The sequence below is a fragment of the Chelon labrosus genome (assembly GCF_963514085.1).
Source record: "Chelon labrosus genome assembly, chromosome: 14".
Classification (NCBI taxonomy): domain Eukaryota; kingdom Metazoa; phylum Chordata; class Actinopteri; order Mugiliformes; family Mugilidae; genus Chelon; species Chelon labrosus.
The window spans coordinates 25,090,718-25,105,128 of NC_140347.1; the positions used below are offsets into that span (position 1 = coordinate 25,090,718).

Sequence of the window (14,411 nt, forward strand, 5' to 3'; positions counted from 1 at the left end):
CTGAAAAAAAAGTTGTAGGGATGGGAGACAGGCAATCAAGCTTCTGGGCAGAGGTGGAAGGTTTTGAAGTAGCTGGCTACAGTAACAAAACAAGGGCAGACGTCAAACCTTTCCACTGAATCCCTGACAGGTGCGGTGATTTGTGTTTTGTGATTCTGGCCGGTACATGTCTTTCAGCCGGAGCTTCATTCTAATTTCCCCTTCAGTCAAACCGTCTCTCAGGAGGGCACTGGACGATAGCACAAAGCAAACCATTACAGAGGAATGAGGCCTACTAGCTCTAGGTTCTAATTCAGAGGTAGTGACAGAAAATGATAATAATTCTCAGGGAATGGCAGGGGAGCTGTTGCTGGATCTATAAATAGATTGTAGTTGTGTAGTTCATGTGATGGAGCTTTCTTTACCTGACCACTCCATATATCTTCATTTTTTTTATTTATTTAGTAAAGGAGCCTTCTCTCTCATTTCCTCTACCTCGCTGCCTTTCTTTTTCCAGCTCTTTCTCACCATAATACATTAAAATAATACAATACTAAAAGCTCAACCAATCCCTCTCTTTCTTTTTCTTTTTTTTAAACAACCTGTAAAAGAAATCTAACTTTTCCCCCTCAGCAAAGACTCTTTTTCTTCTAATGCAATGGCATATTGGTTGTTATGCCTCAGAGGAAAGAAATAATGGTCACACAGTGCACCCTCTTGAGATATCAAGGCAAGAAGGTGGAAAGAAATTAATTTGCCCAAGCGCAGATTCTTGGCTAAAACAGAGTGATGATGCACCCTGTTAAATACCCGAATGCGGAGAAGATTGCGGCGTTAATGTGATTTCTGAATTACAGGCGACGCGCTCTAGCACGGATGCAGACTTTATAATCTTTTAAAAGAAACGCGCACGGGACAAGCTGGAAATAGGAAAAGCGCATGTACGTTCCTGGCAAGTTTTCAGACAAACGCCTGGCAAGCGCAAACACGGGCTCTGCAAAGCACAACATAATTTATTACCAAACAGACCAACTGAGATAGTCGACAGAAAAATCATTGCGCTACACAAACATAACGGGTTTAAATGTGTTTTCAAGCTCCGGTTCCTTGAGGGTGTAGTGTGAAACAAACATGAAATTATATTATTCATTACAAACACAACTGTCAGGGCACGCTCGCTAATTCTGAGCAGAACTGAGATGGATTTAGTATTGCAGCTTGTGCTACATTTTTATTCATTGTTTTATTGTTTTAGAATATTCTTTTCTTTGTTTTTTAACATGCTCCCAAATGGCAGCTCGGTGCTGCAACGCAAGGCAACGTTAATTATTCTGTGGCGTTAATGGAGCAATTTCAACAATTCAAACAAACAGTTGGTGGCGCCGCAACTGCTTCTGTAAATAAAATAAAAAAAACTAAAAGACCAAATCTTCACATTGCCATGGGGCTGGAGGAGAGAGAGAGAAAGAGAGAGGAAAGTACACATTGATTGCCAAAACAGAAAATGCAACCATGCCATCCATCAATGCCGCCTGCTTGTCATCTGTGGAGTTTACTTGAGACGCGGAGAAAACAGGAGCTACGCTGTGCTATTTCTCGCTGCGGGGTCCCCTTACACTCCTCTGATGGAAAGTAAAAACAGAAGCAGTTTGTGGAAAACACAGAATACACTCAGCTGACTGCCCCTGACAGGTTCTCCGTGATTTCGCATGGCCCACAAAGGCCCACTCACGTCCTCAAAATCTGCACGACAAGGCAAGACGATGAACTGAGGCTTAGGATTTGGCTGTGTCAATGGAAAATAAGAAGAAAGAAAGCTGTGCAAATGCTTCTATCACATGCTTAATTTGGCAATAAAAAATCTTTTTAATGCCCCGTGGAGGAAAGTGACTGAATTCATCTATGAAGGTTTGAAAAGAGGTCGACCAGGACCAATGTCACAATGATTATTGTACAGAACACACATATTTCAACAGATTTAAATGTATTTCGCTGCAACTGTAAGGGTCTCTGGGAACAGAAAAGAAATAATAACTCATAAAAAGAGAACAAGCAAGCACTACCTGTCTGATGCCTAGTCTGTAGGCAACAATACGGTCCACAGCGTTGGGGTTCATCTGCGTCCACTGAAGTTTGAACCCGTAGACTCTGGGTCTGTTCTGCCACAGAGGGCTGTAGGTATCATAGTAGAACTCTGGAGGGTAGGCCTTGCCTAGAGAGAGAGAGAGAGAGAGAGAGAGAGAGCAAATCAATAGTATACATTAATTGTATCATTTAATTTAATGCTAATTTAAAAAAAAAAAAAAGAAAAAACATGAAATGCACAAGCTATACATTTGAGAGTTCTTGCAAATGATTAAAGTTTACTTAAAAATTGTAACTGTGTTAAAGGAAAAGCTGAGAATTAGGCTAGGATATGATGCTGCAACCTCCGTGCCTGGTGACAGGCAACGTCTTTCAAACTCTACATCGCAAAATGTTTTAGTTTCCAAACCGAAGGTTAGAGCATTTCAAACTTAGCAAAGCCCTGATCAGAGCTTTAGAGATTATTATTATACTACTGATTCTGTAGCACTGTTGTGTAAAGCGAACTTTTTATGTAAAATCTACAGTGTGCTGCTTATTGATTGGTTTAAACATTTTACATTAAAGAAGCATGTTACGGCTAATGACTGACACCTAAATGCCAGCAGTGTTCCAGGATACAGTGTCTCTTTATGTGTGCATTTGAATAAAAACAGTGACAATGACACACGTGTTATTATTAGTACTTCTTTACATCTTATAATGTCAGAGTTAGGGCAGAATTATTCAACTTTAATTTCACAGTGTTAATAAGCTATAGCAATTCTTTTCAAATGTCAATTATTTGCCCGCATCCTCACAGGCAGCGGTTATTTTCAGCACAATGCAGGCACACTCCGGCACTCGAGTGTAAATTCGAGAACGTGTAAATATAAACTTGTAAATATTTCATTTTGTAGCGTGGCACGGCTACTTTTATGTCAAAGAGTGCCAAATTAGCATGACAAAGATATACAGTGTCTCTTATCTTGTGTTTGTTCTATTTGCATCTGCTCTATATCACAATGCTTGTTGTCTATGGTATGACCCAAATTTCCACTCACAGATCATTAAAATTTTATCTCATGTTACATGACACAGACTACTTTCATGGCATGGAATCAAAGCATGAACCAGAGTGGAATATATCCTATAGATGCAGTTAGTGTATGTATACTCTGTAAGTGTCTGACTTAAGCAGCTGCAGATCCAAAATGTAGTGCAGGTTAATCCTAATTTACCTTAATGTACTATTTAATTTGACACCATAACATATTAAACAAAACAAAAAACAAAATGAGGCGGTAGGCTGATGTATCAGACCTGATTCTAAAATAACATCTAGTTTTTATTGTTCTGCTCCAAGATTCCATGAATCAGTTGTTGAGGACACAGAATAGATTCTCTCGTTAATAACAGAAACTGTGTCAGTGACTGTGACCAATTACCATGGCAATTAACTTGTCTGGGATATTGTAGTTAAATCTTCCAGGGGTGTTTGAATCATACCGGCCAACTATGCTTATACCATGATGGGTAAAAGGGAAGTACAAAGGCACAAAATAAGCCATTTACCATTATCCTGGTAACAAGCAAGTATAAATGAAAACTACAAAACCCATGTATGCTTAAATTTGGGCAACAGTTATCTAGTAGTCACTTCATTTTGCATTCATCTGGCCAGCCTATACACAGGAAGCTGCTACGCACATACCCCTTTGAATTGGGTTGTTGGTTGCCAGGTTGCCATGACAGATGGGTGGGAATACTACGCAGTGTGTGGATTCTGGATCGTGCGTTGACTGTGTTTTGCAGACAATATGACACCTTGACAAATATCCAAAATGTTTCCCGGTAGAAACAATGAAATGGAAGGGAATCGGGAGATGGTCTGGAATCCAGAAGAAACTTAGGAAAAGTGGGAACGTTGGCAGGTATGGCTGGAATCACAAGAGCAAGCCTTTTTCTCATGCCTGTATTGTGCTGGTGCTTTACTTTGAAATTGTTTTCTCTTCTCTCATTCTGATACATTTACAACTCATTTTGAAGCACCCATGGGCAGATCCTATCTGTCCGCTCAGTGTCCCTACTATCAAACTGCCTGCCAGTGCAAATAATTTCATACAGCTGTATCAGAACTACCAGCGATCCTTGACTGCCCTTTCTTTCAGTAATACAGTTTACTTTGTTGGAATCCGTAAGGATTTATTTTCTACACAATTGTAGCATGAACTGAATAAATCTTTCAGGTTTTCAGCTTTCCAGTCACAGATGCAAGCTGATTTCTGACAGCTGAAGAAGGAGCTGGCAGAACACTGCCTTTTAATCAAGACCCAGAAACAAGCTTACAAGATGACCTTCCAGGCAAAGAATAGTAATTCACCTCAATGACACGTTGTTGTGTTTGTCCCCCTGCTATTTGTGCTTGTTTATTGAAGGCTGACAATACCCAAGGCAGATGATTTTTAATAGGCATGGAAAAGACAGTAGAGCTGCCATTGTTAGCTCAAACAAAGGCAGCAGTGGGATCTGATGTAGCCGTGTGGAGATTCGGCAAGTAGTTTATGTATGTCAGAAAATTGGATAAACCTGTCAAGTTTGTTTATGTCACTGATGAATCATAATAGCATTATTCTCTTAAACAGTTTTAGAGGTCTCCTGGGTGCCTCCCTGTGGACTCATTTGGCGTGGGTAGATCAAGGAACCACTTGGTCTCCTTTGGTGTGACGTTAACTGTGACTCTCAGGGGGTGAATAAATGGAGATTTGTGAAGGTCATAAGTTCAATGAGTATGTCCGGTCTTGATTTGCTGTGTTCCTGCATATAGTAGAGTACTAAACTGTCACAGCCTGACAGCTTATTCCTCTGTGCCTCAGACCCGTTTTTGTTGTACAAAAACTGTTAAAGACACACCCGTAAGCTATACTGTTGCACTGGGTGACTTATTTGGATTTATTCTGTGTCAGTTCCACATACGCCAACCTGTTGCTGTAAATACTCACTAGAGAACTGAATATGTTTTATGCGCAGCAGAAAATAAGTCCAGACAAAAGCACTGTTAAGTCCCGTTTCGGTGACACTTGATAAACGCTGAAAAGCCCAAGTGTTTTAGCACATTACTTTGGGAGAAGCAAACTACACATCTTTGAGCTGTCTTTAAAAATGCTGCCTTCAGTGCTAACTGGCAGACTTGTGGCTGAGTGACAGAAACGCTAGGCTGAAAAGTATTTATAGTATATTTATATGTCATAGTCAAATCAGTGATAACTCAACCGTGTGTTCTTCTAGCATATTAGGGCCAATTTATGGTTCTGCATTGGTGTTTGAGCAACTCTCTGTCTACATAGAGTGAAGGATTATCGGAATTCAACCATCATGGAGGTTAACACATATATGTTCAGGAATAATGTAATCAAGATATCTTGCTTCTTCAACGGCAGCCATTTTCTTGTATAGAAAATCAACTCAGTGGCACTCCGATGACACGTACAACTAGATCACTGTCACTCATAAAGCCCACCCAAATGATTTGATTGGCCATCAGATCTTCACTGGGTATAATGATTTGCGAATGGAGCGATTCCAAGCCAAAATTCCCCTACTAATATTTTGTGGGCGGGATAACTTGGAGCTGGCTTCCAGGCTGTGTTCCACATATTTTTTGACCAAATTGTCTGCAAACCTCTTCATAGCATCAGCCCAGTTTAGCGCCATGAAGGAGCTATCAGTATTTTGCAATGCAAAAAGGCAAAAGTGCAGATTGTATTAAGATGCCGCAGAGTAGATCAGGACCAAATGAAAAGTATTGCCAAATTTCAGTCCTTCAGTACAAGTCAAATTTAAACAAATGTTTAAAAGTGAGTGAGCGTCTTTGTAATGGGGAAAAACAAGATTAGAGGTTTCATTCAGCCTTTGACCAGTTTGATCGATTCTCATAATCGCCCATGATAATAAGTCAAAATCAACGCAGCACAAACAGAACGTTTTGTTCTGCATTTTACACAATAAATCAGGTTAATGGTGCCTTGGGCAGCCGACTACAGATCACTTGGCCATTACATGGATAAAGCTATTTAAAATACAATATTCTGATGTAGAGGGGAAAGAGGGCTCATTCATCAGCCTGATAAAAATCATTCTGAGAGAGAGAGAGAGAAAAACAAGTACAGGCAAGAAAACTTGTGTTAATAATTAATGTAATTTCTCTTTCATCGTTTTTTGTGGAGGTAAGAAATGTGTCCCCGAAGGTCACCAGCCTGCAGGTTAAACCTTTCTGTTATGAGTGACGATGCTATCACATAGACCACGTCTATGTCTCGCCGGAGATGCTAATGCAACCAGAAAAAAAAAAACACATTTTCCAACAAAGAAATAAATAAATACGCAGGGATAATTACTGTCTGCACTTCACTTGGCACTGTTTCGCTGTATAGAGCCAGCTGTGTTTACAGCATAGTGTACAGCAAACGTTACATAAGCCTGCCTGGCAGATAGAGTCAGATTTGTTCATGCAGTTTATAATGTATAGCAAAGCTGATAGTGAAAAGAGGCGGCTGTAATTTGAAACAGGGCAGAGGAAGGCAAGGTTAATTAAAGTGACTCATATCATTGTATGTTTTAATTAGTGGCCTTAAAGACTGCCACGTAAACTCCAGTTTAGGAATGAAAAGACTGTATTCATTCTGTCTGAGTGCTCATTGTCAATGTAGACATTTTTCAAATCGCAAAATATGCTAGAGTTTAAACTGATCTATTGCACCAATTGATGTTCCATTTAAAACTACATTTCTAAGCACTTATTCACAAAAAAGACAAATCCGATCACAAACTCACTGGCTCCCTTTCTCTGAAATATATACGACATTAACAAAGCACATTACCTAACCCACATCCTCTGCCTCAGACAGATAACCCTGGGTGGGAGACATCAAACATAAAGTACAGAGGGCTTAATTGATTTTTTATTATTTTTTTTTTAAATCCTGTTTATAACAGCATAGCCAATGCAATGATTCATAACAGCTCAAATAAAAACCCTTCAGGCAAGAAGCTGACCTTGTTTGCAGACTTCCTTTTCATTTCTTAAGGGTTTATGAACACGTTTCGTCGTCAGGAAAAAACTTTGTCCCACCATATGCTAAGCGTTTGCTGTACGGAGCCGGGCTGACGCATGACGCAGGCGTTTGTGGCAGACGTGACACTTGCATATGGACACACAGCTGGTCCCAACAAACTAACAAAGGATGTATGAATAGCTAACTGACTATGGGGAAAAGGCTTCAGAGGACTCTGTGGTAATTGGCTGGTTATGTCCTTTTGGGATAGAGAATAAAATCTCTATGTGGCATTTTTATTCCTCAAGGGAAATGGCACTGAACTCTTAATGAGACTCTTTTACACCTACAATTCAGCTAATTCTTTCTCAACTTCTCCCCTCGTCAACTAAGCAATTAACATAAAGGAGATTGTTGTTAATATTAACGGGAACTGTGACTTCTGATTTTATGCATATTGGTCAGAGCATAAGGGAGGCTCCTCTAACGAATTCATGATATTGTTCTGATATAAAAGAATCAGGGGCATAAAAAACAGGGTAGAAAAACACCAGAACAGACTGTGCTTGTCCTTCAAGCCTGACAGATTTTTATTCTGATCACAGATAACATTATTCATATGCTGCCTTTTTACTCTGACCATACAACGCTGGGCATTACGACCAACAGGATCCATCAATGTCAGTGTCTCTTTGAGCTTCACGTACTTTTCAACATCATCCTTCATGCAGTGAAGGGGTGAGGTTCAGCCCGGGCGGACTGGGCGCGGACGCTATAGGCAGACAGACGAGTTACTTTAAATCACCAAAGCCGAGGCACAGATCTTCGCTGGAGACCAAGGCTGATAAGGTTTATAAATCCCAGAGCCAGAGGAGCGTGCAGGTTTGAAAGTAAAATCAATTTAGTTTTTGGCTTTTATTTAAAGACGTGAAAAAACGTTGAGAACGACAAAAATATCGCATTAAAAGGATCCGATTATACTCGCTCAAGAAACGGCCCCAGAGGCCTATTCATAACACCTCAAAGAGCCAAAAAAACAAACATAAAAAAAAAATTAATAACTTAAAATAACATTAACATAACTGAAAATAGATGACGGATTAAATACCAATATATTAAGATAAAAAATAAATTAAATATTGTGTCACTCTAAAAGCAAAACGCCCCAATGGGCCATCATTTCTAAATCATTATTATGTGGCTCTGAAACCATTTAATGAACAGTTCACACAATGCAGACATTGGACAATCTGGACATTGTCCCAGAGAATTTACTTCTTCTCTTCTAATTACAACATACTGCCACGACGGGGACTTAAGTGGGAGAGAGTGGGAGAGAAATGACAAACACAGTAAACGTCTCAATTATTGTTGGGGGCACTGGTCAAGGAAGAGAAATGGGAGATGTGTGGAGAGATAGAGTAGTTTGCAGAACTGGTTGCCTTTATGGTGATTGGACAAATGCAATAAACACATTTTATACTTTATAAAGTTTAGCTAATCACGCAGTATATGAAATCAGTTGGACAAGGCAGTTTGAATAAGTAGCCTTGATGACGCCATCACAAAATACTCTCAAACTGAAAGTATGGCGTTGGGAGGATATGGACATTTAGTGGTTAGAAATAGTTGTCGAAGGAACGGTTCACGCCTGACGTAAACATGCCTCTCAGGTGACCACGTATGATCAGATACCACTTGCCCAATTTACATGACAATTTTGCGAAAGCCAACAGATTTATAGTTTTTAACCGATGGCAAGCAGCAATGCACTGTATATTTCTTGCCATGTTCCAGGCAAACTACATCCCAAGCAGCACTTCTAACATATCTCCATGTTATTTTCCTTTTATATGATGTAGGCACGATGTTGGATCTCGGTGCTTTCTCGTTGCGTCTCTTGTCCATTCACACCTGTACACAGAGTGCTCCACTAGCGCCTGGATCACTTGTTAATGCCAGGTGTGAAGGAGGCTATTGAAAATCCTGCAAAATGAAAAATCAACGCCAGATTCAGACACCTCTATAGATCTCTTGAGGCCAGAATTAGGCAGCGCAGTCAAAGAGCTCAGAAGTACTTCGACAAAGCCACTTTAAGTTATGGCACGTGTAGGAGGCAGTTTCACGCTAGAGGCTGAATTTCACAATCTGTTATCTCTTCTGCTTCAATGATGACTATTCCTCTGTCTTTTGTAAGCCTCGCAATCTTTTGAAATGCAATATATATATATATATGGTGCTGGCATATCCTTTTACATTTGAGGCACGTGTATTGCATGACCTGAGTTTGGCTCTATCGCTGCTTCATGGGTGCACATTTGCAGCCTACAGACTGAAATCAGAGAAGAAAAACAGAAGAGAGACAGAAGAATAAGTGTTTCTTTTTCTCCCAATTGTATTTCTTCTAAGTAGTGTGATTTTCAGCATTAGCTGGAAAATCGGGGTTCCCACGAGGGGAGCCTGGGCCAAAGCTCAGTGGTACACATTACATCCCTCTGAGGGGTGTCTCCCCTGGCACAATTTAATGGCCAACTTGGCCATTACAGCCAGCTCACTGATTCCACAGATGTCCCAATGGCTTGGCACACGGGCATCCATGCACATGCACACACACACTCTGCTATGGCAGGATGTTCTTTTCTAGGCGAGAGCATTTATATGTGCCTAGCAATGGCTCGATGCCGACTTTGTTGTGTTCGCATGTGTCTGGCATGGTAGCACGCATGGTGTGTGTGTGGCATGTTGACTGTATCTGCGAGTTTAATGGCTTTAGGCTGCAAAACTCCTGACTGATATGTTTGTTACACAGCAACACAGCCCAAGAAGTCCGGGAGAGAGTGGTGAGGGAATATCCACTGAGGTGTACCTGTCTCTGTAAAGTGGTTAAACCACGATACCGCCTAACTGCATGAGCCCTAACAAGTAATTCATGAGCTTCAACTAGAAATGCTCCCACAAGTCACAGAGTGGAGCTCATATGCACATTCCCAACAACAGATTATTTATTTCAGTTACACTACAGAGCAGCGCAGACATCATGGCTTTTGAGTTTAAGGATCACATTAAAATGAAAGAATAAGAGCTGGGGTTAGGGGACCGGGGGAACGGCAGATTTCATAGATGATGGGAGGAACCAAAGTGGATTTTCTGCACCATGCTCTTGCACTCAGGGGGTTACTAAAAGAGCCTCCATACCTTTGGCAACCACCGAGTCCAGATGGTGGGAATCTGGAGCAATGGGCGGGAGGGAAGGAGGGATGGAGGATGAAAGGGAAGGGAAGAGTGGAAGTAGAAAGAGGGAGGGAGCGTGAGCAAGAGAAGGCAAAACCCCAGCTCTGCTGAGAAAAACAAATGGCTGGAAGGGACTATCAGCCTCTATCTCTCTGCTCTACCTGTTTCAGCGGAAAGGACTGATTTATGACACACACACACAGGAGGATTGTCCTCTTCTCTCTCTCTCCAGGAAAGCTGGAGTGTAGGAGGACATAAGAGAACGAGCTTTAAAAGAAAAAGATGAGGAACGTGGAAAAAGAAAGGACGGAGATAAAAAAATCGTTGAAAAAAATAAAAAATAAAAAAAGCGTTGAAAGCAGCGAGAGACGGAGAGAAATTGACAATATCAAAGAGGAGAGCAACCTGTGGCACAGGATCAAAGTGACAAATACTCCCCCTGTGACCCTGCAGCCCCCGTCTCTAATGGGAGGTCTGAGAGACTGAAACCTTGGCCAAAGTTCTCGTGGTCACTCGCTGTGGCCAGACTAATTTGGTCCTGTCATAACAACCAGCTAGGAGACGGACATTTGGTGCTGTTGATGAAAGAAAAAAATTCTTAAAAAAAAAATCAGAGCAGAAAGAGGCTAACAGAGAAAAGGCGGAAATGATGGACATGTCCCATTCAGACTGACAATCCATGATTTTTTTTTCCTCCTGCAGTTTCCTTTTAAGTGAATTGTCTGTCACACAATGAGACAGGCACGCCCCACTAAAACACTGTAAGACAAGCGGGACTGTTACATGTTTGAAGAGCCAATTTCAGCTGTCCAAAAGCACATTAATTAACTAGTGAAAAGCACACTGAGGAACTTGCTATAGATCTACAGATGTGTGGTAAAAGCATGGATGTAAAACGACAGCCAGTGAGTGCAGCTAGGTGCCTGAAACACAGTGACGGACCATATTATAGTGCTAATACCCACTAATATGTCTCAGAGTGGAAGTGGAGTGTGGTATATTTTCCGGCCTGTAAATTAAAATTATTGACCCTTCAGTAAAGCCCACTTCTATACAGAGATGGGCAAACCCAGCTTTGCACATGTAACTAAGCATCGCAGGTTTGTCAAGCTCTCAGCTGATGTTGAACCAATGAATATGGGGCCTGTACTGAGAAAGATTCTTTTTGTATAAAGGCTTTGGAGATAATCTCATTCACTTTATGCTTTTCCTGAACAAAACAAAGATATGAGAAATAAAGAACTAGAAAGGGATTTAAAAGAGGTCTGGCTAACGAGTTCACCATCTATATCAGTAGTATAGCCCAGGTTTATTTCCAAGGCTAAGGGGAGTTTCATAGTACCTCGATTCACAACATTATATGTTGTGAATCAAGGTGCGGAAATAACGCATGTAATCCTCCAATGTCAGTTTGTGCACATTCACTACATACCTAGGAACCTTTTGCAAGCACTAGTTTCTCGTAGGACCAGTCGGAGTGGGAACTACATCCGGTTAATGGAAGCTAACGAATAGGAAGTTAATTTGTGAATTAACGTTTTAAAGTTTGAACTCTGTTTCAGATTGGATTATAATAGTTGGTGTTGTAGTGTATAGTGTGTAATTTGAATTTGTAATGTATTTGTACTAGGGGTGTAACAAATTACCGATATGAATCCATACCTGTCAAGTTTTGGATTTGAAAATAAGGGAAATTTTCCGGCGCCCGCTGCAAGCAGTCCCACCATGCCAACCAAGCTCCAGTATCCCTTACATCAGGGGTGCCCACATTTTTTGGCTATATATATATAGTTATCACAGTGTTAAAAGCTCAATCCATCTTTGTTTTTATTTTTATCAAGAAAAATTTTAGAAAAATCGCGCTGTCTCTTTAAGAAAGACGGCAGTTTTGAGTTGTTGAAGTTGTGCGTGGCTGCGGATGTGTGCCGCTGAACTGAGGGTATGTTGGAAATATATAGTAAAAATAAAGATGAACGTTTGTCTTGCTGTTTGTTTTGGAGTTGCAGCAGATAAATGTTTTAGACTAACATCTAAAAAGACAAAAAAAAATCAATGGCACGCGATCTACCCGCACTTTTTCTCGCGTTGTCACTCATCATCTGACGTCACACACTAACCTCGCGACAACTGCCACCTACAGTACCTGTAGTAGGCTACTGCAGGTGGCAGTTATCGCGAGGCTACTGACAGAGCTCAGATTGGGAATGGTTTTTGTTTTTTTTACTCCGCCCGGGCCCGGGATATTATTATTTTTTAATAACGCAGGTTAAAATACGGGAGATTTACGGGAAAATACTAATACGGGGGGACGGCGGGAAAGAAGGGTAAAATACGGGACTTTCCCGGCCAAAACGGGATACTTGACAGGTATGTATGAATCGGAAATCGGTTTTGATTTAAAAGATGTGAGTGCATCGATACACAAGCCCCTGGACCGATCTAAATGTACCACGAACCGGTCGATGGCCCGATTACAAAGTTATGAATCGGGTTATTACCGTAATTTCCAGACTACGTATAAGGCGCACCTGAATATAAGACGCACCAGCTAAATTTTGGAGAAAACTACAGATTGTTCCATATAAGCCGCACCCGACTATAAACCGCACCCAAGCCGCTGGTGTTTTAATGTTTAATTACCGTAAGGGTTTCTTCTACCACGGAGGGGATCGTCGGGACTGAAATGACTGTTTGGAAACGCAAAGCGTCCCATTTATTTACTTTTGAGAAACACAATAAATCTTTCAATCAATCGATCGATCAAACTTTCACATCTTTGACATTACAAACAGCATTCGTGCAGTGCACAAATAATACAACGGTGCGCTCCTAGCGCACTTCCTGCAGTCATAGTAGCGTAGTAGTGCAGTATAACAAAAAACAAAGCTTACAACGCTTGACGAGGCAATAACGTTAAATGGCTAAATTTAATTCGTTTTTAAAAGTGCTTGCCTGTAACACGGCAGTAAAGGTGCAGTAACACGGCCGTTTACTGTATCAAAATAACCAGCCTACTATACCAGAAAAGTCAGCCAGATCGATCGCCTTTAACTTAAAAGCAGCTCTCAAGTACCTACTGCATTTGGACTCACTTGGTTTGTTTTGCTCTCGTTACCTGGCGCGAGCTGTCTGTCTCGCTCCTGCGCTTCCATGATAGTGCGCCCCTGGTGACCGTTAGCTGTAAGAATCCATAATAAACCGCAGGGTCCAAAGCAAGTGACAAAAGTAGCGGCTTATAGTCCGGAATTTACGGTATATCAGCAATACAGCTGGAAGCCCCGCTTGCTTATTCTCTTTCTCTCTCTCTTTCCCGCAAAAATCTCGCGAGACTCTATTAAACTTATCACTATGAAGGTAAACAATATCACATTTTTAGGATTGATTTAGGAACATTCATAATGTAAAATGTCTACTTTAAACAAGGAACTATATCGGATTACTCTCTAGGCAATTGAATCAGGTCAACTGGACTTGGTTTTTGTCTGTGTCTGCGGGCTAGTCAGACTTGCTGCTAGTCTCTCGAACTGATGAAGCCACTTGGATAAGGAGCGAAACGTCTTCACAGACAAAAACCAAGTCCAGTTGACCTGATTCAGTTGCCTAGAGATGCCTTTGACCTGGACAAATGAGAATTTGCACAGACTCATCGGATTACATCATATTGCACTGAATCGTACCGAATCGGATCGGATCGGATCGGATCAAATCCTACCGAATCGAATCGAATCGGTTGTTTTTAAAATGTATCCTTCCTGAATCGTTTCGTACCCCATGTATCTAGATACGTATCGAATCGTCTTATATTGGAGAGATGCACACCCCTAATTTGTACATATCGATTTTGTAATTTCAGTAAATGTTTTACAGTGTTTACCTTTCATGCCTGTTGTCTAATTTGCATCATACCTAAAATTATATCTATATTGTGTACTATAGACAAATTAACAATCTCCACTTAATTCAGCATCAGCTTCAAAGCACAAACACAAATAATTAATTTTTTTATATCATTGTAAATCAAATCAGGCATCAAGGGGTTAAAATTTCTATTTTTGATCTGAAGCATATTGTGAAAAGGCCAAA

The 14,411-nt window shown here is 40.8% G+C and overlaps 1 protein-coding gene across 1 annotated transcript in view; it reads right to left on the bottom strand.

Moving 5' to 3' along the window:
* Positions 1-14,411, bottom strand: part of LOC311499456 (MAM domain-containing glycosylphosphatidylinositol anchor protein 2) — a 177,125-nt gene that overhangs the window by 27,656 nt on the left and 135,058 nt on the right. The window contains exon 11 of the mRNA XM_084560433.1: positions 2,043-2,191. Coding sequence (XP_084416559.1) covers positions 2,043-2,191 — 149 coding nt within the window. The remainder of the gene's footprint in view (positions 1-2,042; positions 2,192-14,411) is intronic.